The sequence below is a fragment of the Aedes albopictus genome, chromosome 1 (assembly GCF_035046485.1).
Source record: "Aedes albopictus strain Foshan chromosome 1, AalbF5, whole genome shotgun sequence".
NCBI classification, from domain to species: domain Eukaryota; kingdom Metazoa; phylum Arthropoda; class Insecta; order Diptera; family Culicidae; genus Aedes; species Aedes albopictus.
Genome location: NC_085136.1, coordinates 178,919,556 through 178,945,972, shown reverse-complemented (window position 1 = coordinate 178,945,972; position 26,417 = coordinate 178,919,556). Strand labels below are relative to the sequence as shown.

The window sequence follows — 26,417 nt, the reverse complement described above, 5'->3', positions numbered from 1 at the left end:
CGTCTCCCAAGGCGGTACTCTTCATTCTAATTAATTAACCTATGTTACTTCTCTGTGTCGTCGTTCGGTTCGCTCTTGCTCGTCTTTCAGTTTATTAATTAAGTTGTTGTATAGTTTAAAATTTACACCATGGTGGCAGTGGTATTTGCGATTTGTCCACGCGCAAATGTTAAAAAAAGGCATTTCAGAAGTGCTCAGGTGGACCGTAAAATGGTCTTAGACCGAATAAAAGCAAGGACAACTATTCCCGAAGGTGTCCACTAGTCGTCCAAGGTTAACATGGATTAAGAAGGCTATCGCTGCCACCAAAAAGAAGATTTGAACGAATTATGTGCGCTCAGTGAGAAAAATGGCAAAGAAACGCCAAATCAGCGACTTAACAGCACGGCAGATCAAAAAGGAAAATTACGGTGGCCTCAGTGTACGCAAAATATGGCACCGCAAGCGAAAAATAAGCAACAAAGAAAGCACGGCAACAACGCTTTGTTTTTTCGTTAGCAGATAATGACAAAATCTCTCCCGAGTTTGTTCACAACAAAAACGGTAGGAATATTTGTCTCGTTCTATTCACATCGTGATTTTCTCATTATTTTACAACTGAAATTCGACTCTGAGGATGGCAAGAGTCTTAATTCGTCCAAATGCTTATGAATTCAATGATGTGGGTCGAAAATTCAGCAGAAAAGCCGAAATATCGGCACACGTACGGCAAGCGATATTTGTTTTATTGCTCTCATCGCTTGACATGCGTTTGTTGCGGAGCGCCTTCGTTACCGACATGCACCGCTTAGGACAAAGCGTTTGTTTTTCGGCGTGACCCGTTTTTCTTACCCTGGGTGGCCTTGATGATCCTTCGATCATAGAAAAAAAAAAACTCACATAAATACCAATTGCATCCGGGAGCTACGCGTAGCGCCACATAAGCAAGTCTTGAATTTGCCCGAACGGAACATCCATTTTTTCGTTCTCCGACGAAATTTCGATCCCCTACCAAATTCCAAAATCAACAGTTATATTAAATTTTGTTTTTGTGTTAATGTCTACACCATAAGGCAATGTCAAAATAAAAAAAAATAAACTTAAAAAATTTTAATCTTGACTGTGACACTACCACGGACACTTTTCGACATTTGCGCGTGGACAAATCACGAGCTATGTTGCCACTTAGTCATTATGCAAGTGTTAAACTTTTTTATTCGCAGCCGACTATGATATAAGTTATAGCTTAAATGCCTGCAAATAAAACCAATATATTGTATTCACAAGTAAAACTGGAACGTTATTTAACGATGGTGCAAACATTATCGCGCATACGGTACTTCAAAAATTCCTCCAGATTCATCCTGAAATTTCTTCTAGGAAAAATCCTCCAGGAATTCCTCCAAAAATCTTCCTAGAATTCCTGGAAAAAATTCTCTAGAAAATTCTCCGGGAAATTCTCAGTGAATTTCTTCAGGAATTCCTCCAGATATTCATCCATGAATTTCTTCAGCAATTTCTCAACAATTCGTCCAGAAAATCCTCCAGGAATTGTTCCAGAAATTTGTCGAGGAAGCACGCCATAAATTCCTCCAGGAATGCCTATAGAAATTCCTCCAGGAATTCCTCCTAGAATTCCTCCAGAAAATGCTCTGGGAATTTCTGCCAGAATTTCTCCAGAGAATCCAAAAGAAATGTCTCCCGGAACTCTTTCCAGAAAATTCTCTAGAAATTTATGCTAGGATTTCTTCAGAAAATCCTAAAGGAATGTCTCCCGAAACTCTTCCAAGAACTTATTCAGGGATACCTCCATGGACTCCTTCAGGAATTTCAACAGGATTTTTCCAGGAATTCCTTCAGAAATTCCTTCATGGATTCCTCCAGGTATCTCTCCAGGAATTTCTCAAGGGATTTTCCAGGGATTCCTCCAAAACCTTCACATATTCCTCGAGGAGTTCCTCCAGAGATTCCTCCAGGAGCCTTAAATATTTGTCCAGGAATTCCTTAATAAATTCATCCAGGAATTTCTCTAGTTATTCCTCCAAGAATTCAGCAATGAATTCCTTTATGAATGCCTCCAAAAATGTCTTCAGGAATTTCTCCAGAAATACCCCCCGGAATGCAAACAGGGATTCCTTCAGGAATTCCTCCAGGAAGCCAAAAATACCTTAAGAATTCCTAAGGGAATTCCTCCAGCAATTATCCATTCATTCTTCCAACAATTCCTTCAAAAATTCCTTCTAAAATACCTCCAGGAATTTCTACAGGGGGTTCTCTAGGAATTTTCGCAGGGATTCCTCGAGGAATTCCTTCTCGGATTTCTCCAGAAAATCCTAAAGAAATTTCTCCCGGAACTCTTCCAGGAATTACTCCACGAATTCCTAGAGAAATCCTCCAGGGATTCCTCCATGGATTTCTACAGGATTTTTATCAGGATTTTTTTCTGGAATTTCTTCTGGAATTACTCCAGAAATTCCTCTAGTTATACCTCCAGAAGATCCTCTAAAAATTGACCGAGGTATTCCTCCACGAATTCCTTTAAGTATTCCTCTAAGAACTCTTCCTCGGATTTCTCCAGAAAAAAAATTCCCGGAACTCTTCCAGGAATTCCTTGAGAAATTTCCTCCAGAAATTTCAAGATTTTATCAGGAATTTCTCCAGGTATATCTTCAGGAATTCTTCGAGGGATTCTTAAATGAATTTCTTAAGACATTCCTCAAAAATCCCTCCAGGAATTCTTTCAGAAATTCCTCGACGACTTCCTTCAATCTTTCCTCCAGGAAGACGCAAATATGTTTTCAGAAATTTCTCAAAGAATCCTCCAAAAATTCCTCCAGGAATACTTTTGTTCAGTAATTTCTCCAGAAAGACCTCTAGGAAATTCTAGAGGGATTTCTCTAGGGATTTATCCTGAAATTCCTCCATGAGCTTATCCTGGGGATCCTCCAGATATATTTTTCAGGGATTAACTCTGGGCTACAAAACGGTGAGCCGATAAGGAGAGATCCTCCAGGGATTCTTCTACAAATTTCTCTAGGACTCCTTCAGGAATTTCTCCTGAAATTTCCCCAGGGAATTCTTTCACGGATTCCTTCAGGAATTCATCTTAGGATTACAGGATTTCTCCCGGAATTTTCGAAAACTATTTCCAGGATTTCCAAGGATTCCTGCAGGAATGCTTCCAGGGATTTTCTAAGTATTCCTCCTGAAAATCCTCCAGGGATTCCTTCTTGAATGTATCTACGAGTTTCTCCAGAAATTCTTCCAAGAAGTCCTCCAGAAACGTATCCAGGAATTTCTCCACGGACTCCTCCAGAAATTCTCCCAATGATTTTTTCAAGAATGCCTACAGGGATTCCTCCAGAAATCGCTCCAGGAATTTTTCCACGGTTATTTTCAAGGATTCCTTCAGGAATGCCTACACTGATTCCTCCAAAAATTTCTCCAGGGTTTCCTTCAGAGATATCTCCAGTAATTCCTGCAAGGATTCGTCACTGATTCCTCGAGTAATTCTTCCGGAAATTCATACAAGAATTCTTTCAAAATCTCCTATAGGCATTCGTCCCGCAATTCATCCAGGAATTCTTCCAGAAATTATTTCATGGATTCCTCTACGGATTCCTTCTGTCATTCCTCCCAGGATTCATCCTGTAAATCCTTCACGGATTCCTTCGGGAATTCCTGCAAGGATAAAATCGGGGATTTCTTCAGGAATTTTGCATATAGTTTCCTCCAGCATTTCTTCCAAGGATTTCTTTTTGAATACCTCCACGGATTCCTACAGGAATTCCTCCTGGAATTTCTACACAAATTCTACCAGGAATTCCTGCAAGAATTTTTCTCATAATTCTTCCAAGGATTCCTCCAGAGATTTCTTCAGGAATTCTTGCAGGGTTTCGTCAATGATTCCTCCAGGAATGTCCCTCCTCCTTCAAATGAGATGTCCCTCCTCCTTCAAATGAGATGTCCCTCCTCTTTCAAGGAGAAACTCCTTCAAATATCCATTCAGAAATTTTCACATGGATTCTTGTAGAAATTAATCCAGGCATTGTTCCAGAAGTTCCTGCTGGAATTCATACACGGAAACTCACTCTTTGGCTGGTCGAGACCCAATATTTTGATAAATATTTTTCATCTGCCTCCTCAAAATGCGAAATCCGCCAAAAATTTTTGAAGGGGGGGGGGATAGTATGAATTTGTATCAGCCTTATTGAATGTAAAGTTTCAGCTACATCAGTGCACTGGAAATTGATAATTGCATCTTCAAAATCGTGAGGCAAATTGTTGGAAAGAGAGGGAAGATAGTAAAAATTACACGTTGTCCCGTGCGGCCTTAAGTTTAAGTGACGAACTGTCAAATATAGGTAAAAATTTATTTTAGTTCGCCAATTGGAACAGACCCTTAACCAATCTGTGTATAGAAACTCGGTTTTATTCCCATTAGTTACTTGGTTTTTGTGTTTTTGTAAAGTTAGCCTTGAAATTTGTATCTTTGCTTATAAAATGTTTTCTTTTTAATTATTTACCATAGCCACCGCAGTTGTAATTTTGGTACCTCCAGCTGCTCCAACTATAAGTTTGACGTTACCATCGCTACCTAAATCGGAAAAAAAGAAAAAAAAATGTGAACTGGAGGTGTAAGATGACTGTAAGCTGGGAACAAATGGGGTAGTTTAACGTGCTGTTTGCCCAGACACCTAAAAAATGACCGCTTTTGACAGATACATTTTGGCAAGTTGTTTGGCTCTGTTTGTCCGTATTTGTTTTTCGAGAACGACAAATATATTTGTTTGCCCAGTATCGGTATAGGGCACTGCACGAAATTCTCTCCTTCTCTTTCACTCTTACAGAAATTTTGTAAACAACAAGGCCAAGAAACGTCAAAGACCCATACAAAATCAAAACAGTGCAGTGCCCTACACACTAAAACCTCGAATTCCACCTCGGTAATAATTTTTGCTGAGTTCAAACTGTAAAAGTTAATTTATGCTGAGGAATCAGTAAACTTTTGAACAATTATCCGATTTCAGTAATAAGTTTTACCGATCACCTGCAAAACAAAATATTTTTTACAAATATCAGTAATAAAAAGTACCGGTGAACATTGTATATTGCGTTATTCGGTACTTCTAGTAATCTCCGTAAATAAGAGTACCGTACAATCAGTAAAAAAGTGCTGAATACTCTTCAAAATCTTAACCGAGGCCTCAGTTCCTGGTGTACTTGTGTGACGCCATTTGTATTTATAAATGATAGTCAGAGTGTGTCCCGGCGTGGTGCGCTTGGACGCCACTATTTTATCAAAGTTGCTGGTTTTTGGCTGTGGTTTTGGTCTAAAATGTTTTAAAAAGTAATACAGAAAAATTTGGTAAGTTTGCATAATCATTAATGTAAGTTAAAAAACTTACAACAAACTGATCGTTCAGTTTCAGGATTGCTGGTTCAATTACACGGAGACAAATTTCGTTCGTTTGAAACAAAAATATTCATGTTTATTCAGAAAACTGATAAAATATTTAAAACTAAAATATTAATTTTTAAAACAAACTCAGTTACATATTGATTTCTCCAATACCCATTGAAGATCCCCCCGTTCCGCCGTCGAGAACATAAACAAAACTCTCAAGTTCCAGCTGCATCACCAAACAAGTTTTCCTCTTGCAAAAAAAGGCAAGTTTCACCAAAAGTTTCCACGAAATCCCATTGATTTCGGGAGCGTATGTTATCTACATAATGTTGGCATTGAAAGTGCCACGCGGGAAGTGGATTTTCTTAGAAAAGGAAATAATTTTGTAAATTTAATTGGAAAACTAATATTTCCATAGGGCCGACCTGCCACAAAAAAACAAAAATTTTTACATTTGTTTCTAACATAACCAGTCAGAAGATACATGTTTGTTTCAAAAATGGATTGAATTTGCTTCAAATGTGACGTTCGATTTGCTCCAAACAGTTTTATTTTTGTTGCCAGAACAAATTGACAATTTATTTGAGTTTACCTGGAATATTTTTGATTTTACCATGCTTTTTTCTGCGTGTAGATGTTGCTGTTAACGGGAAAGTGCTTCATCGGTAAAGAATGGAATTCTTTGAACGCCGAAACTCCTTGCGCACGCGTATCTGTTGGCCCGACCGAGGACCCGACGATCTGCGGAAGGAGCCGAACAACTCAAAACTTCTCTAGACTGAGTCCTCCCCCGGAATCTAAGATTTCTGTTATGTTGCAGGATGCAAATTTAATAATCGTGCGGTTGGTTTTGTTTCATGGCATCATTCATCAATTTAACTAAGCATTACACATATTGATCGCTTTATGAGAATAAAAATGAAATTCACTTTAAGTATTTATTTATCGTTTTATTTATCTCAAATTTTCCTTAATTTCGCATCATTTGCCGATATTACGGTTGAACATTTACGGACATCTGTAAAACAAATACTGAGGTGCTCGGTAAATTGTAAAATAGTTGAAATTAAAAATTACTGAATACTCGGTACTTTTTCTACAAAGTATTCAGTAATAATTTGACGAGCAGCTCAGTGATTTTTGACATTTTGTCAGATATAACGTAATACCGAGTAATCGGTAGTTGAACTTGATTAGCGAGGAGATCACCGAGAACTCAGCTGTTTGAGAATTCGATAACTGAGCCCGGTAATAAAAGTTAAGTGTGTATACAGTATACAGTATCGGATAATAAAAATGCACCAAAGCCGTTTTCCCATACAAACCAGTCAACTTCAGATTGCCAAATCTCAATTATTTCTCAAGCGACTGTTTTCATTTTTCTGTGACGAGCTACAAAATATTTCAATTTTGAAAAACTATTGAATAAGTTCGGTGATAGCTATTGATGTAATAGTTACAGACGGTTCTATTTTGACAATAAAAATGCTCCAAGTCAAAAGAAAATTATATCCAAAAATAATGTTGGTTTCTTCAGCAAATTTATTCGTCATCACAAAAGAAACATATTTGCCGAAGACACCATAATGATATGACGTAACCATTTTTTGCTATTGAACTTCATGTCTTGATGCATTTTTATTGTCAAAATTCAACCTACATATCTGTAACTTTTGTATCAATAGCTATTACAGAACTTTTTCAATAGATTTTGAAAATTGAAATGTTTTGTAGTTCGTCACAGAAAAATGAAAACAGTCGCTTGAGAAATAACTGAGATATTGCAATCTGAAGTTGACTAGTTTGTATGGGAAAACGTCTTTGGTGCATTTTTATTGTCCGATACTGTATCTGGTCAGAATTTAACTGTCAAATGTGGTCAAATATTTGGCATTGGTCAAATAGTGAATTGTTATATTTCCGTGGACAGTAGACAGATCCGATAAAATGACAGTTTGCCCGAACAAAAAAAAATCCCCATATAAACATTAAATGCATTTAAAAAATCAGCGGAGATTCCGTTCATGATTCCAAACTGTTCACGACCGTTCGAAACAGTCGGCGTTTCAAACGGTCGGTGAAACAGTCGGTGACGGATTTGACAGCAGAAATGAGCGAGAAAGATTTCGCGCGCAAACGCGTTTTCAAAAACATTCAATCGGTGGAACAAGAACAGCTAAACCGGTCGTCCTGATCAGCTGTTGCCGGCAGCCAAGCCGCCAGCTTTTTGGCGCGGAAGTCGGGGGGTGTTCAGATGCAATGTTTATCACTCAACAAATTTATGAAAATATTTTTTTTTCGCAATAAACGTTTTAAATGTTTTAAAGTGAGGTTTAATAAATGCAATTTATATTATTTCCAAGATAATTGCCAATGTTTGTTATTCTGAAGACCTATTGTTCGTGCAGTTGAAAATCGGAATTTTTGACACGCGAAAATCGATTTTTCTCCTAAACCGTGTGTCGGACGTACGTCGGGCACAGTGCGCTGGATAGAGGGCCAGGTCCGCTGTCCGGCGTACTACGTCCGACGTTAGGTTTCACGTATGGATTTTGAGAAAATTCGATTGTCGGGTGTGGGGAAACTTCGGGTTTCAACCGCGACGACAATATGTTTGAAATAATGATGTGCTTGAACAAAGTTGCTGATTAATTGGTTTCTGTAGAATACATCGAGAATCCCCTCGATATTTGACGACTGTTCTGAACAGTTTCACAAACAGTCGGGATAATCCAACTTTGAACTGAATACACAATATCTGGATACCACTGATGAACCAAACTACGCCTACTGTTCGTCCTATTTTGATACATCATGTTTAAACTAGTTTTACCCCGTTATCCTGAAGCCGACATGCCGAATGTCGTTAAGCCAAATGCTGTTAGGCTGAAAGAATCGTTAAGCCGAATACATAGGTGGGCAGGGCACGCTTCGCGTTAACCGTTAACGCATTTCGGAGTAACATTTGCTTCTATTTTCACAAAGTTCACTATCAATATTCCCCAATTTGCAAGTAAGGTAGAAAAAGTTCAATTTGAACTCTTGGTTTGAGAGTTATTGGAAACGCAATTTAACGGTTAACGGATAGTTCTCGTTAACCGTTAGATTGTGTTTGCTCATCAATTGTTCAAAATCTAAAATATCAAACTGAACTTTTTCCTCCTCAATAGAAAGGTACACCTCACTTGCAAATTGGACAAATATTGAAAGTGAACTTTGTGGCCTTTGTGAAAGGAACACCGCTGTCGAACTCGGTACATTGATGAACCATCATGGTTTTTGGTACCTTTCGCCGATGATATCAACCGCTTCTCCATCGAGAGGACAGATCGAGTAAAAGTGGAGATGGATAATAACATCCTGGACACATGGAAAAATATCTCGTCGCGTGAACTCTAGTCTGCCAAAAGAAGCAAATTCTACCTGTGGGTCAACCAGAAAGTGTCGCACTGCCGGGTTTTGTTTCGAATAAGGAGGACGAACGGCGAGCAGTGCACACTCTGTACGACGGTTGTCGCATAGACTAATTTCAAGACCTCGATGTACCAAATAAAACCATCGTGTCCAGTTCGGTACCCAATAATATTCATTACCGTGTACAAAAGGTAATTACTTTTTGTGTAAATTATCCCAGGTAACCACTAAGCACTGTTCTCAGCATTATAACGGCCATTAAACAGCTATTCAGTGCTAAATAGCCCTATATAAGTATTCCTAATGCTTACACGCAGAAAAAAGCATAGTAAAATCAAAAATATTTCAGGCAAACTCAAATAAATTGTCGATTTGTTCTGGCAACAAAAATTAAACTGTTTGGAGCAAATCGAACGTCACATTTGAAGCAAATTCAATCCATTTTTGAAACAAAAATGCATCTTCTGACAGGTTATGTTAGAAACAAATGTAAAACTATTTGTTTTTTTCGTGGCAGGTCGGCCCTACGGAAATATTGGTTTTCCAATTAAATTTACAAAGTCATTTCCTTCTCTAGGAAAACCCATCAGCCCACGCGGCACTTCCAATGCCAACATCATGTAGATAACATACGCTCCCGAAATCAATGGGATTTCGTGGAAACTTTTGGTGAAACTTGACTTTTTTTGCAGGAGGAAATCTTGTTTGGTGCTGCAGCTAGAACTCGAGAGTTTTGTTTATGTTCTCGACGGCGGAACGGGGGGCTCTTCAATGGGTATTGCAGAAATCAATATGTTATTGAGTTAGCTTTAAAAAATAATATTTTAGTTTTAAATATTTTATCAGTTTACTGAATAAACATGAATATTTTTATTTCAAACGAACGAAATTTGTCTCCGTGTTATAGGCACTATAACCAGTATCACGCAGAAAAAAGCATGGTAAAATCAAAAATATTTCAGGTAAACTCAAATAAATTGTCAATTTGTTCTGGCAACAAAAATAATACTGTTTGGAGCAAATCGAACGTCACATTTGAAGAAAATTCAATCCATTTCTGAAACAAACATTCTGACTGGTTATGTCAGAAACAAATGTAAACATTTGTGTTTTTTTTGTGGCAGGTCGGCCTTACGGAAATATTTGTTTTCCAATTAAATTTACAAAACTATTTCCTTCTCTAGGAAAATCCACTTCCCGCGTGGCGCTTTCAATGCCAACATCATGTAGATAACATACGCTCCCGAAATCAATGGGATTTCGTGGAAACTTTTGGTGAAACTTGCCTTTTTTGCAAGAGGAAATCTTGTTTGGTGATGCAGCTGGAACTTGAGAGTTTTGTTTATGTTCTCGACGGCGGAACGGGGGGCTCTTCAATGGGTATTGTAGAAATCAATATGTTATTGAGTTTGTTTTAAAAATTAATATTTTAGTTTTAAATATTTTATCAGTTTACTGAATAAACATGAATATTTTTGTTTCAAACAAACGAAATTTGTCTCCGTGTATGGAATCTGGTTTTCCTAAGGCTCGTTTTCTTCTTTTTCTGAAACGTTTTCCGACCATTTATATAAACATTGCTTCTCCTGCATCAATTCCTGCGTTCGTCACCACCAAGCTTACCACTGAATCATCCTCATCCCATATCATTTTCAACCTTCGAAATGCCCAAACAATTTTGTTTTCCATGGTTTAAATACTAGTTTGATCACACCATTCCCTGGTGCATTGGTGGAGCAGATAAGAAAGGCAACGGACTTGGACTTGATCAGGAACCCGGAGGACAACAGCTAGGAGCTGGATGAAGTAGCAAAAAAGCAACTTCAATGGGAGCGAAGGAAGTTAGAAAAGAACAGGAGATAAACAAAATATTTTGTTTCTTTTTTCTTTGTCTCACTTTTGACAACTTTTGCTTGGTACGATATTTTGGCCGTATATCAGCCGAATAATTCGCCAAAAGTGACTTTTGAGCAGCTCTATAAGAGGATATAGAACCAATTAGCTCTGTAAGCCAGGTTCTACATTCGACTATAGAGCCGACTTAATGCCATTTTTACCGCTTAATGGTTACTTGGGTAGAGATACATGTTGCACAAAATACACGAAAAACATCAAATTTGCAGCAATACTATTGAACGGGACCGGGATAAATTATAACTGTAAATTTACAAAATAAGCTATGAAGACCCCGGTAAAGTCGAGGTAAAGTAGATGAACATAAGATCTTCAGCAACATACAAAAAGACGCGACGAGGATGGCAAAGAAAATGTTTTAAAATGATTTTTTTAGCCAGTTTTTATTTCTTGATTTAAACGAGTGAGCATAATGTTTGCGTTACAATCGACCTTCCTACAAAACTAAGTCAAACCTGAGACGAGACCGGACAACTGGCTTCTTATTATTCTTCTCCTCTTCCAATATGTTTTCTGTTTATTTTCATTTCGCTTCGTTCGTCGCTCGGGCCAGTGTTGCCAAAAGTTTTGTTTCGCTTTTTATTTCACATTCTTTACCTGGTACTGACTTTTCGAACCCTCTAAGCAGAATACCCTCATTGAATGAGTGTAATCAGTTTCGTTCTTTTTAATTCCGCCCTATGTTGCTTATCCTTTGACAGATACGCATATTTAAACTACCACTATCTTGTGTAAGATTACAAGTGGTAGTCGAAATACGCGTATCTGTCAAAGGATAAGCAACATAGGGCAGAATTAAAAGGTACGAAACTGGTAACACTCATTCAAACATTGTTTACGTTAAATACCATTTTATAATTTTTCGGTACAGTGAGAGATAGGACAGATAGTATATAAATACGGAGATCCCATGAATGTCGTCACTTTTTTTGAGGTGACAGAGGTGCTTTGGAGAATACGGAAATGCGATTGAAAACAGATTCCGTAAACTGAAATATAGAGCTATGTTTCAATGTACGATCGCGCTATGAACGTACACCATCTGTTTTTTTAATAAAGAATTCTAAGGCGCCGTAATTAAATTATGCAACGCTCTACGGGGTGGGATCAAACATGGTCGTTTTAGCGTTACGTAATAAATAAATGCTGCCTCTTACGAAGGTAATATGATCGATTCTGTCCTCTTCAAATTAAAGAGACAAGTTCTTGTTATTTTTTTTTGTGAAAATATCTTAAATTGAAAATCTGAAATTTAACGGCATATTCATAGAATGAAATAAAAAAACTCATGTAAGCATAAATTCAACTATTCCTCTGATTTATTTCATCATTCATTACGATTGCAATTAAACCAATTTAGCGCGATGCTGCAATGAACTCAAAAGTTGTCAAACCACTGCATCTGGACAATACAAAGTTTACCGGAACAGCTAGTATTGAAAAAAGATACACATTTTTTCAAAATAATCAAGAACGTGTTGAAAAATAGTGCCGCAGCCATAACCTGAGTCATAACTGCATAGATTCGAAAAATCTAACCAGGTGTTTAATTTTTAACTGATGCTGACATTCATAGTTTGCCAGCAAGTTTCAGCTCGATTACTTAACTGAAAATAAAGTGACATTATGTCAAAGACGTCAAAGTTGACCGTTCCGTGTAAAACTTATCTTTTTCTGTTATATTTCTGATATCTTCACCATTCAAAATTTGTATACAATAACCCTTGTTTTGGATAGCCTTTTTTATTCAATAATAAGCATGAATGTTTTACTCTTTGAATGGAAAATAAAATGATATTGACCGACTCGATTGAAACAAATAAACAAACAAACAAACGAACGCAAACGAACAAAACCCACGGCGTCTGAACAGCTGACGCCACACCTGCGGCAGATGAGTATTTTTAATTGCTTTTGACAACACTGTCCACACGCGCTCGGGTGCGGTCGGGTGGTGGTTTCAATTCTGTGCTTTTTTTTATTGGCATAAAATCAACCAATCAGCAGCTGGTCCGTTTTGGCCCCATATCGAGCTACGGTATTGACCGGTCTCGTTTCAGAGTCAAATTCTCTGCCGGAACGATTTCAGGGTGCATACTGCACACATTATCAGAGCCGTAGCGTAGTCCCATGGCGCTCTTGGCAAGCATCCAGGTTGGCGCCTCGCCACATTGGTAATTTTCTAAGTTTGCAGTTATTCATTTTTTTAAAATTTCTTTAAAAGTTGCACTTAGTGTTTCTAAGAAACAAATTCCCCTCGATTTTTTTGTTTTCTTATAATACATTACATATTTATAACATAAATGATGCATACCTAATTTTCTTCAGCAAATCTCACAGTATTTTTTGAATTTTTGTTTCTGGATTTTTTAACTGAATTTTGTTCTCAAAAATATTTAATTGAGTTATAGGTATTGAGGATTCCAAATGATGCATTTTATTTCGGCGATTAGTTCAATAGGCTCCACCAAAATTTTCCAATAACTTCACCATGTAACGCTTTACTTACGAGCTGCGGACTGAGCGTTACATTGCTTAGTCCATGAAATTGCAGAACGAAATATTTCTTTCAAAACCTGGTAACGACTTATGCGCCACTCCTTAAGGACAGACTTGTTAGAATCCCAAAATGGCCGCCACGATGGCCGACATTGGCACCTTCTCACGATTTCGAGGGCACAAATCTCTTCGTAAACAAAACCAGTGCACCTGATCTTCTTATTTTAAGCTGATTACGAGTGAGCAAGAACAGAATATTGAAATTCACTCTTGTGTGAAGCTTGCTTCTTGAGATTTGTGCGTTAGAAGTTTTGATGCACTGTTGAAGCGGGATTTCATGACGTTTGTCCTTAATGGAGGTCGTTGGCGGAAGATCTTTCAGGGATGCCCGGCCTGAAACTCCCAATCTGCGGGCGAGTCTGTCGAAACTATTTCAAACCAATTCGGGAACGTACGTAATCAAAATTCACTCAAAATCACCTTAAAAACTTTTATTCTCATTAAAAACTACGCAAATTACTTCGGTGTGTAACCTGCAAGCTCAGGGATTAAGAGGTTAAGGGATCTTCAGGGTCGTAATGTGATTTTGAGCTATTTCTCAAAATGGCTATCGGTTGGGGGCACTTGTATAAGCAGGAGTATTGGTTTTCATGATGGCCAAAAGAGGAGAAAGGCCACAAAAAAAAAAAGAAAAGGCCCAATGTCTGGATCTAACCACCAGATTTTAGAATCTTCAACGTCCATTAAAGTAACCGCACCAAATCTTCAACTTCACAATTTTTGCAGTTCAATTACCTTTTCTTGTAGCTTGTTATACGTGTTGTTCTTTACATATTTATCGTTTGTTTCGTATGTTTTACATAATTATAACTGATTCGGGGTAATGGCTTCCAGTCTCTTTTAATTAAAAACGGATTCTTATGCTTTCATCCGACGTTTCGGACACATTTATTGTGCCTTCTTCTTGGGATCTGATGGACAACAAACAAATTATGTGTTATGTATTATGCTGTGTCTGTGTAGTGTTGATGTGTACTTACTAACAATGTTCCGTTTTATCGTTAAGGGCCTGCAGCATAGGCACCTTTGTCAACGGTTTATGCTCCGGCAACTACGGAACAAGAAGCGGGGAAAGACAGCGGAGGATGAAGAAATAGCCACACTCAGGGAACGAACGGCGCTGCTGGACCATTCCATTAGCCACCATCATACTTTTAATTTCGACAACACACAACTGTTAGACTCTAGTCGTAAGAAACAGAATCTACCTACACTCGAAACATGTCACATTATAAACACACCCAACACAGTCAATAAGCGTACAGACACTGACAACCTCAGCAGTACGTACGCCGGCATCCTACACACATTACGAAACAATAGTAGAACCGAGCAGCAAACACACGCTTCTACAGAACAAGTGTGAAAGTGGCGCGAAGCAGACTGCACCTCTTTTCTGCGAGCCGGATCGATTTCTGAAAAATCAGCCCATCCAGCCCACGGCCAGAACAAAGTGGGTGAAGTGAGTATCGGAATCGGTAAAAATACCTCCTGCGAAGCGAGTGCTCCTGTTAATGCCAGTTTTCTTGTTCCGTAGTTGTCGGAGCATAAACCGTTGACAAAGGTGCCTATGCTGCAGGCCCTTAACGATAAAACGGAACATTGTTAGTAAGTACACATCAACACTACACAGACACAGCATAATACATAACACATAATTTGTTTGTTGTCCATCAGATCCCAAGAAGAAGGCACAATAAATGTGTCCGAAACGTCGGATGAAAGCATAAGAATCTGTTTTTAATTAAAAGAGACTGGAAGCCATTACCCCGAATCAACTATCACAGTCGTATCTCTAAGAAACATAATTATAACAATTTTACAAACATTAGGTTAAGAAAACAATTAACATTTCAACTCACTAACCTAAAGTATTCGTCGTACTAACACTTATTTTTAACGTTCTAACAAATATTTTAACCACTAACAACGCATGGCTAAAATAATTGACGACTAACAAAAAAGAGAAAAAAATAATAAATAAAATAATTCTTCCACTAACACGAGGTTTTATTAATTAACACTAACCTCAACTTTTACTAACAAGTTACACACGCGCGCACTACTATTACATTCCTTTTCACCTGTTCGGCTACACAGCTCCTCGACGACGGGATGGGGTGACGGATTCCGCACCTATTTGAGAGGTTAGGTTCTCGCTCCACAAACACTCTCCCTCGCGCGTAGCGCGTACGCGACTCGCTCCCTCTCTCGGCGTGTTAGAATCGTTTGGCGCCTAATCGGAATTCAGAAGGCCAGATTTTCCGACGGGTGGTGGGTAGTTGATCACAGCTCACGGATTTGAAGCGTTTCCGTGTCCTTGGAGTGCGTTTGTATTGCTGGTTGCATAAAACACCACGAATCCACCACTTGCTAAGCGCGAACTGCAGGAATTCACAATCCGATCCGAAATCGGAGGATTTTCCGATCCAGAACCAGCTCCCACGTCAATGGAAATCTATTAACGTGAATATGGGTCTTACTTAAGAAACTAATTCGAATTATCTGTTCGCTGTTCTTACCTGGGTTTTAATTCACAGTCACTCAACGAACTATGCTAGGCTTTTCACAGTTTAGGCCTTTAATTTAATCACTAGAGGCATTTTAGAATAATTAATTTATTAATGAATGGAACATTTCTAGTTTTTGGCACTTACTTTTCTTTTCTAGTTCAACTTAAACCATCAAACTAATTGAACACGTGTTTAGAATAAAAGGTTTTAGAAAATTCACTTTTATAAAACGATTCGATCAACTTTAGCACTCCAACAACAGTGATTTGATTAAGATGGCTACTCTTTTGTACTTGGGAGTAGGCATTCAAATGTATTTGCGCCGTAAATTAACGAAAGCTAATCGTTATCTGCAGTGTCCTTGAGCGCACCAATTGCATCATTTTGCGTCGTGGAAATTTAATATAATTTCGTTACTCTCGCCTACACATTCAAGTTCTACATTCGAGCAGATTTGAATTGAAAAATGTTGGTACGGCTTCGAGTAGCTTAAGCCATTTGCGATATAACCTTGAGTATAACGATAGGCGATTGAGTTTTAATAATTTAGAAGGGTAAAGGGTTATAAAGTAAACGTTACAACCAAAGATGTGTTCTGAAGTTTTTTCAAAACTTATCCCAAAAGATCTGTAAGAAAATGTTCAGTGATCATTAGAAAAAACATGGACATGGTTGAATACCAGGAGAAATTTCTAAAGGAATCTCTACATCAGTTTTTGTTGGAATCTCTGAAAGAATTCTCGCTGGAATCACGAGCGTAAATTATGCTAGAATCTTTTGGGGAATTTCTGCTGAAATTTCCGGAGGTATACTTTATGAAAATTTGGGAGAAATTTCAGCAAGAATTTCAAATGGAATTCATGGACTAACTCTTGAAGGAATTGCAGGAGCTCTTCGTGAAGAAATACTTGATGGAATGTTAGAATTTGTAGAGAATCACTTTTGGAAGAATTTCTGAAGGAAAATTTAGAAGGAATTCCTGAAATGGTTTTTTGAGGAGTCTTTGGGGAATTTAAAAAAAAACAAGAAAATTTTATGAAGAAATCCCAGGATGAAGTTCTGAAAGAATCTACGGAAGGCTTCTAAAATAAACCTTAAGAATTTTTTTGGATGGAATCAATGGCAGATTTTCCAACGAAATACCTGGAGAAATTCCTGAATGAATTCCAAATTTATGATTTTCTGGAGTAGTTAATAAGGAAATTCAAGAGAGGTTTTCTACCGGAATGTTACCAGAAATATATGGAGCAATCCCTAGTGAGCATGGAATAATTTCGGAAGGTAGGGTATGTGTTCCATCATTAATCTCACGCTCCCATATTCATCTTATTCGAAAACAAGCGATTACGACACCGATTGATTCCGTTCTTTTTGTTTTCATGGGTGCTCACTTCTAACAAAAAATACAAAAATAAGAAACAAAACAAACAGCGCTTCAATCCTTTGTTTTTCGTAGGATGAAAATAAGAGCCACATGCTTAAGAAGGGAACCAATACCGTATCAATGGAAGTTTTTCTGATCGATGTGATAGATTTTTTTTACAAAGGGATCTATAAATGACTTTGGTCGAATTTCTAATCCATAGAAGACTGGAAGAATTTTCATAAAGAATTCTTGGGATCTCTAACGGAACCTATGTAGTATTCTCAAGAAAGAATCCATGGAGGAATTACTGACAAAATTTATTGAAGGCTTTCTAGACACCTAGTCCTTAAAGATATTTTTTGCAGGAATCACTATACGAATTCCAAAAAAAAAAAATTGAAACTCTAAAGATATTATGGAAGATTATTCAATAAAATCCTTGGAAAAAATAAAGGGAAGAATATTTGTGCGAAAATGGGTTGATAACGAAATTAAAAATCGTTAACGATATGCTGTTGCGTGTGTAGTATTAAGCCCATGGGTGGGCTTGGTCTAACGTCACGCTACAAATACGCATTTTGACAAGTTTTTCTAATAAAAACTAAATGTTAAACAGGTCAAACATATCGGAAATTTTACAAGGGATCTGAATATGACAAAATATTTGAAGTTTACATTCGTTTTTATGAATTATAGTGAAAAATCTGACTACGAATGCGTAAAAACGTTGTAACGTCACGGTAAAATGTGTCTTATCTTGACGGCAAGATGAGTTATATGCAGAAAAATTTAAATATCTGGCGGTGAAAAATAATGGATCTCAGCACGCTAGTCTTTGAAACAAAACTAGAAGAATATGGGTGATACTAAACCGAAGATGGGTGCCGGTGTCATTACCCTTCATGAAGGAGTATTGCTAATTTAAAGAAAACTTTCCGTTTTACGGTAGAACGAAAAGCTACCGCAGCTGTCAGACTACTGATTTTCACTGAGGTATCATCGATTTACCCTAGCAAGCCCTAGCGATGCCTTGGATAGCCTTGGATACGACGCCGATGATCATTGTTTATGTTGGTTTTCAGTTCAATTCACCTTGCAAGCATGCTTTGATTTGGCCTTCAGTTTTAATGATAGGATGATTTTCAAGCCTGCGGTAGGACTTTGACAGCTGCGGTAGAACTCGGCGGCTACCGCAGAGTGGAAATTTTTCTAAAAATCCGCAATATTCATACTATTGATAGCAATAACTTGGCCCCCCGAGCCATTTATCACAAAACGGATTTCCAATAGAATGAAGTTCCCCTTGAAGCAGTGAAGATAATGCAATGATATATTCACAAATTCAAGTAAATTTGGCTGATAATTCTGATTCTAACATGATGTGCATTTTCGTGACGTTATGCCTGGTTCACATTGTTCAACTGAAACGAGCATTTCAGGCCAAACATTTCAATAGGTCCTATCTGCATTTGAGAGGCTCTCTTTGTTCACTTTCTCTTTCAATTATTGCAATATAATGGTACACTTTTCTACTACTTTTGCAATACAAATCAAAAGACGATTGTTTTGACCATCGTTCAATGCAAAGAGACAATCATAATACAAATAAACAGCTCAGATATTAACTAAAGAGAGGGAAACCAAAGAGAGCCTCTCTTCTGCAGATAGGACCTTTAGACATGTTTGGCCTGATTTCACTTGCTAACTTGTCAAAGATGTTCAATCCAATGGAATGATGTGTTTAGACTGAGCAAATGACTTGAGCGTTCACTTGAATGCTCTTGAATGCATTTCAGTTGAAGCAAGTGTTTACATTGTTCAACTCGTGCGGAACGTAAGCAAACTGAATTGAATTCATCTCACTGACAGATGACTTGAATTCAGCTCGCATGAATCGCGGGTTTAGACGGGGCAAGTGAGACGATTTCGTTTGACTTGAATGAAAAAGTTCAACATGTTCAACTTTCATTCAAGTCAAGTGAGTTGCTCATGTGAGATGAATGGTGGTGTTCACACGTTCAATTCGCATTCAATTGGGCATTTTCCATTGACTTGAATCAAGTCACTTGCACTGTCTAAACCAGGCATTACAACGCGAGCAGAACCCTGTTTGAAACTGAACGGGCGTTGTAACGTCACGAAATGAAAAAGTCGATTATCCAAAAACAAATCCGAAATTTAAATGTTTTATTACATTGAATTGAAGAACGAACCAGTAAATTTCAATGGTGGAAAAAAATAAGAATATCATAAAAATCCGTGCAGATTTTTGACAATGCTGGTAATTCAGTAGAGAGGGTCGGATTCTAGCGCGTTGTAACGTCACGCTACAAATACGCATTTTGAACACATTTTTCTAATGAAAACTAAATGTTCAATAGGTCAAATATATCAGAAATTTTACAAGGAATCCGAATATGAAAAAAATATTTTGAGGTTTACGCTCGTTTTCATGAGATATAGTGGAAAATCTGACTACGAATGCGTCAAAACGTTGTAACGTCACGGTAGAATGTGTATAGATTAAAAGGAGAGCCCTGCCCATGGATGACTTACAGCCTCTGGCGATTAATACAAAACAAAAATAAATACCTAGCTAAACTAAAACGCAATCCCAATGATGCGCATACTGCTGGCATGTTGGAACTGGAATTTTACACGAATCGGATCAAGAAGTGGTTGAAATGTTCAATTACTTTTTTTCTAGTAATACGACTTCATGGAGCATGGCCCTTTACTGTACCACATAATACCATATTAGTAATTCGTACATACATTGCATTGCGGGGTTGGGAAGGGAGCGGATCGAATCGTCCGGGGTGACAACGCCTCGGTATTTATGTCGCGTTTTTATGCGAAATAACGTCCAAAAGCTTGGATGCGTCATCATATCCTATATGCCTTCTCTCCTAGGACTTTGTGACGCATTTGTATACACTCGTTGTTGCACGAAAAAATGCGCCATACGACCTAGGACATTGTGGCATCGGGCATTAAGATTCTGCACGGAAATACGGATTATCCGCAATCCACGGTGACCGGACCGGTTCCCCCTTACAATAGAAGGTCAGATTCTGAATCCAATGAGCCCAAGTTTGCTAGAATTGGCGAAAAAATGGCAGAAATATGACCATTTCAGTTTAGCGGGTACCAGGGTATCATGTTAGCATGGTGGCATTATACCTACTGGTGCAGTTCTTGCTCATTGTTCAAGGTGCGTTCAATTTCGAGCTCGCTCGCGTTCCAAATTTTGAACTGAACAATGTTCAAATCGTGTTGATCGCAGCGTGCCGAATTTGAACATGAACGCAAATTGATCGCTTTCAAATGCAACACTGCAGTCATGTTCTTATATGTCTGTAGGACCATCCTGGGAAGTTTGACGATATTAGTTTTTTTGGTCGCCGAACATTTTTTTCCGAATTGTGAGTTAGAGTGAAATTTCAGTTAAATTTCCATAAACAGCGAATACCGCGAATTTGGCAACATTGCCGGCCTAGGGACCAAAACCAAAAATGCAGTCATGTTCTCATATCGGCACCTACATTTCAAAAGGGCGTAACTGCATTTTAAAACAAACCCCTCTTTCACATCTGTGGATCGTATTTCAATGCCGCCATGCAAATCACCGCTAGTATAGAGATAAGTGACATTTCAACACACGAACACTAGCGCAAGTTTTTCCTCACACAAAAGTGCACGCCGATTGAAAGGCTATTCAAATTGCAAATGCAAATATTACCCAATCGAATTGGGTAAAACGGGTAAATAATGATAAAACTAACGTCCGGGGCAAGAGTGCAAATATTTTCCTCGCAGTTACACAACTACATCTACAAAAAAGACACGCATACATTTGAACGTGATTACCTCTATAGGAAAGAAGAGCAATATCTCTGTCTAGTAATGTTTGTGAATTTCGTGGGAAACTTAAAATATGACCCACAGATGTGAAAGAGGGCCCATATAGCCGAGGCGGTAAACGCACGGGTATTCAGCATGACCATGCTAAGGGTGACGGGTTCGATTCCCGGTCGGTCCAGGATCTTTTCGTAAAGGAAATTTCCTTGACTTCCTTGGGCATAGAGTATCTTCGTGCCTGCCACACGATATACGCATGCAAAATGGTCATTGGCAGAGGAAGCTCTCAGTTAATAACTGTGGAAGTGCTCATAGAACACTAAGCTGAGTAGCAGGCTTTGTCCCAATGAGGACGTTACGCCAAGAAGAGAGAGAGAGAGAGATGTGAAAGAGTGGTTTGTTTCAAAATGCAGTTACGCCCTTTTGAAATGTTGGTGCCGATATGTCTGTAGGACCATCCTGGAAAGTTTGACGATATTAGTTTTTTGATCGCCGAACATTTATTTTCGAATTGTAACTTGGAGTAAAATTTCAGTTAAATTTCCATATACAGCGAATACCGCGGTTTTGGCAACATTGCCGGCCTAGGGACCAAAACCAAAAATGCTGTCATGTTCTCATATGTCTGTAGGACCATCCTGGAAAGTTTGACGATATTAGTTTTTTGGTCGCCGAACATTTTTTTCCGAATTGTAACTTGGAGTGAAATTTCAGTGAAATTTCCATAAACAGCGAATACCGCGATTTTGGCAACATTGCCGGCCTAAGTCACAAAACCAAAAATGCAGTCATGTTCTTATATGTCTGTAGGACCATCTTGGGAAGTTTGACGATATTAGTTTTTTTGGACGCCGAACATTTTTTTCCGAATTGTGAGTTAGAGTGAAATTTCAGTTAAATTTCCATAAACAGCGAATACCGCGAATTTGGCAACATTTCCGGCCTAGGGACCAAAACCAAAAATGCAGTCATGTTCTCATATGTCTGTAGGGCCATCCTGGAAAGTTTGACGATATTAGTTTTTTGGTCGCCGATCATTTTTTTTCGAATTGTAACTTGGAGTGAAATTTCAGTGAAATTTCCATATACAGCGAATACCGCGATTTTGGCAACATTGCCGGCCTAGGGACCAAAACCAAAAATGCAGTCATGTTCTCATATGTCTGTAGGACCATCCTGGGAAGTTTGGCGATATTAGTTTTTTGGTCGCCGAACATTTTTTTCCGAATTGTGAGTTAGAGTGAAATTTCAGTTAAATTTCCATAAACAGCGAATACCGCGAATTTGGCAACATTGCCGGCCTAGGGACCAAAATTGCAGTCATGTTCTCATGTCTGTAGGACCATCCTGGGAAGTTTGACGATATTAGTTTTTTGGTCGCCGAACATTTTTTTTCGAATTGTGAGTTAGAGTGAAATTTCAGTTAAATTTCCATAAACAGCGAATACCGCGAATTTGGCAACATTGCCGGCCTAGGGACCAAAACCAAAATTGCAGTCATGTTCTCATATGTCTGTAGGACCATCCTGGGAAGTTTGGCGATATTAGTTTTTTGGTCGCCGAACATTTTTTTTCCGAATTGTGAGTTAGTGAAATTTCAGTTAAATTTCCATAAACAGCGAATACCGCGAATTTGGCAACATTGCCGGCCTAGGGACCAAAACCAAAAATGCAGTCATGTTCTCATATGTCTGTAGGACCATCCTGGAAAGTTTGACGATATTAGTTTTTTGGTCGCCGAACATTTATTTTCGAATTGTAGCTTGGAGTAAAATTTCAGTTAAATTTCCATATACAGCGAATACCGCGAATTTGGCAACATTTCCGGCCTAGGGACCAAAACCAAAAATGCAGTCATGTTCTCATATGTCTGTAGGACCATCCTGGAAAGTTTGACGATATTAGTTTTTTGGTCGCCGAACATTTTTTTCCGAATTGTGAGTTAGAGTGAAATTTCAGTTAAATTTCCATAAACAGCGAATACCGCGAATTTGGTAACATTGCCGGCCTAGGGACCAAAACCAAAAATGCAGTCATGTTCTCATATGTCTGTAGGACCATCCTGGAAAGTTTGGCGATATTAGTTTTTTGGTCGCCGAACATTTATTTTCGAATTGTAACTTGGAGTAAAATTTCAGTTAAATTTCCATATACAGCGAATACCGCGAATTTGGCAACATTGCCGGCCTAGGGACCAAAACCAAAAATGCAGTCATGTTCTCATATGTCTGTAGGACCATCCTGGGCAGTTTGACGATATTAGTTTTTTGGTCGCCGAACATTTTATTTCGAATTGTAACTTGGAGTGAAATTTCTGTGAAATTTCCATATACAGCGAATACCGCGATTTTGGCAACATTGCCGGCCTAAGTCACAAAACCAAGCATGCAGTCATGTTCTCATATGTCTGTAGGACCATCCTGGGAAGTTTGACGATATTAGTTTTTTGGTCGCCGAACATTTTTTTCCGAATTGTAACTTGGAGTGAAATTTCAGTGAAATTTCCATAAACAGCGTATACCGCGATTTTGGCAACATTGCCGGCCTAAGTCACAAAACCAAACATGCAATCATGTTCTCATATATCTGTAGGACCATTCTGGGAAGTTTGACGATATTAGTTTTTTGGTCGCCGAACATTTATTTTCGAATTGTGAGTAAGAGTGAAATTTCAGTTAAATTTCCATATACAGCGAATACCGCGGTTTTGGCAACATTGCCGGCCTAAGTCACAAAACCAAGCATGCAGTCATATTCTCATATGTCTGTACAACCATCCTGGAAAGTTTGACGATATTAGTTTTCTGGTCGCCGAACATTTTATTTCGAATTGTAACTTGGAGTGAAATTTCAGTGAAATTTCCATATACAGCGAATACCGCGATTTTGGCAACATTGCCGGCCTAAGTCACAAAACCAAGCATGCAGTCATGTTCTCATATGTCTGTAGGACCATCCTGGGAAGTTTGACGATATTAGTTTTTTGGTCGCCGAACATTTTTTTTTTCCGAATTGTGAGTTAGAGTGAAATTTCAGTTAAATTTCCATAAACAGCGAATACCGCGAATTTGGCAACATTGCCGGCCTAGGGACCAAAACCAAAAATGCAGTCATGTTCTCATATGTCTGTAGGACCATCCTGGGAAGTTTGACGATATTAGTTTTTTGGTCGCCGAACATTTTTTTCCGAATTTTGAGTTAGAGTGAAATTTCAGTTAAATTTCCTAAACAGCGAATACCGCGATTTTGGGAGTATTGCCGGCCTAGGGACCAAAACCAAAAATGCAGTCATGTTCTCATATGTCTGTACGACCATCCTGGGAAGTTTGACGATATTAGTTTTTTGGTCGCCGAACATTTTTTTTCCGAATTGTAACTTGGAGTAAAATTTCAGTGAAATTTCCATAAACAGCGTATACCGCGATTTTGGCAACATTGCCGGCCTAAGTCACAAAACCAAACATGCAGTCATATTCTCATATGTCTGTAGGACCATCCTGGGAAGTTTGACGATATTAGTTTTTTGGTCGCCGAACATTTATTTTCGAATTGTAACTTGGAGTGAAATTTCAGTTAAATTTCCATATACAGCGAATACCGCGGTTTTGGCAACATTGCCGGCCTAAGTCACAAAACCAAGCATGCAGTCATATTCTCATATGTCTGTAGGACCATCCTGGGAAGTTTGACGATATTAGTTTTTTGGTCGCCGAACATTTTTTTTCCGAATTGTGAGTAAGAGTGAAATTTCAGTTAAATTTCCATAAACAGCGAATACCGCGAATTTGGCAACATTGCCGGCCTAGGGACCAAAACCAAAAATGCAGTCATGTTCTCATATGTCTGTAGGACCATCCTGGAAAGTTGGACGATATTAGTTTTTTGGTCGCCGAACATTTTTTTTCCGAATTGTAACTTGGAGTGAAATTTCAGTGAAATTTCCATAAACAGCGTATACCGCGATTTTGGCAACATTGCCGGCCTAAGTCACAAAACCAAACATGCAATCATGTTCTCATATATCTGTAGGACCATCCTGGGAAGTTTGACGATATTAGTTTTTTGGTCGCCGAACATTTTTTTTCGAATTGTAACTTGGAGTGAAATTTCAGTTAAATTTCCATATACAGCGAATACCGCGAATTTGGCAACATTGCCGGCCTAGGGACCAAAACCAAAAATGCAGTCATGTCTGTAGGACCATCCTGGGAAGTTTGACGATATTAGTTTTTTGGTCGTCGAACATTTTTTTCCGAATTGTAACTTGGAGTGAAATTTCAGTGAAATTTCCATAAACAGCGTATACCGCGATTTTGGCAACATTGCCGGCCTAAGTCACAAAACCAAACATGCAATCATGTTCTCATATATCTGTAGGACCATTCTAGGAAGTTTGACGATATTAGTTTTTTGGTCGCCGAACATTTATTTTCGAATTGTAACTTGGAGTGAAATTTCAGTGAAATTTCCATATACAGCGAATACCGCGGTTTTGGCAACATTGCCGGCCTAAGTCACAAAACCAAGCATGCAGTCATATTCTCATATGTCTGTACGACCATCCTGGAAAGTTTGACGATATTAGTTTTCTGGTCGCCGAACATTTTATTTCGAATTGTAACTTGGAGTGAAATTTCAGTGAAATTTCCATATGCAGCGAATACCGCGATTTTGGCAACATAGCCGGCCTAAGTCACAAAACCAAGCATGCAGTCATGTTCTCATATGTCTGTAGGACCATCCTGGGAAGTTTGACGATATTAGTTTTTTGGTCGCCGAACATTTTTTTTTCCGAATTGTGAGTAAGAGTGAAATTTCAGTTAAATTTCCATAAACAGCGAATACCGCGAATTTGGCAACATTGCCGGCCTAGGGACCAAAACCAAAAATGCAGTCATGTTCTCATATGTCTGTAGGACCATCCTGGGAAGTTTGACGATATTAGTTTTTTGGTCGCCGAACATTTTTTTCCGAATTTTGAGTTAGAGTGAAATTTCAGTTAAATTTCCTAAACAGCGAATACCGCGATTTTGGGAGTATTGCCGGCCTAGGGACCAAAACCAAAAATGCAGTCATGTTCTCATATGTCTGTACGACCATCCTGGGAAGTTTGACGATATTAGTTTTTTGGTCGCCGAACATTTTTTTTCCGAATTGTAACTTGGAGTAAAATTTCAGTGAAATTTCCATAAACAGCGTATACCGCGATTTTGGCAACATTGCCGGCCTAAGTCACAAAACCAAACATGCAATCATGTTCTCATATATCTGTAGGACCATCCTGGGAAGTTTGACGATATTAGTTTTTTGGTCGCCGAACATTTATTTTCGAATTGTAACTTGGAGTGAAATTTCAGTTAAATTTCCATATACAGCGAATACCGCGGTTTTGGCAACATTGCCG

The 26,417-nt window shown here is 38.4% G+C and overlaps 1 protein-coding gene across 1 annotated transcript in view; it reads right to left on the bottom strand.

The window, feature by feature from the left end:
- The window catches only part of LOC109416314 (scoloptoxin SSD20), a 295,456-nt gene that overhangs the window by 154,722 nt on the left and 114,317 nt on the right, over nucleotides 1–26,417 (bottom strand). The window contains exon 6 of the mRNA XM_062845904.1: nucleotides 4,506–4,576. Coding sequence (XP_062701888.1) covers nucleotides 4,506–4,576 — 71 coding nt within the window. The remainder of the gene's footprint in view (nucleotides 1–4,505; nucleotides 4,577–26,417) is intronic.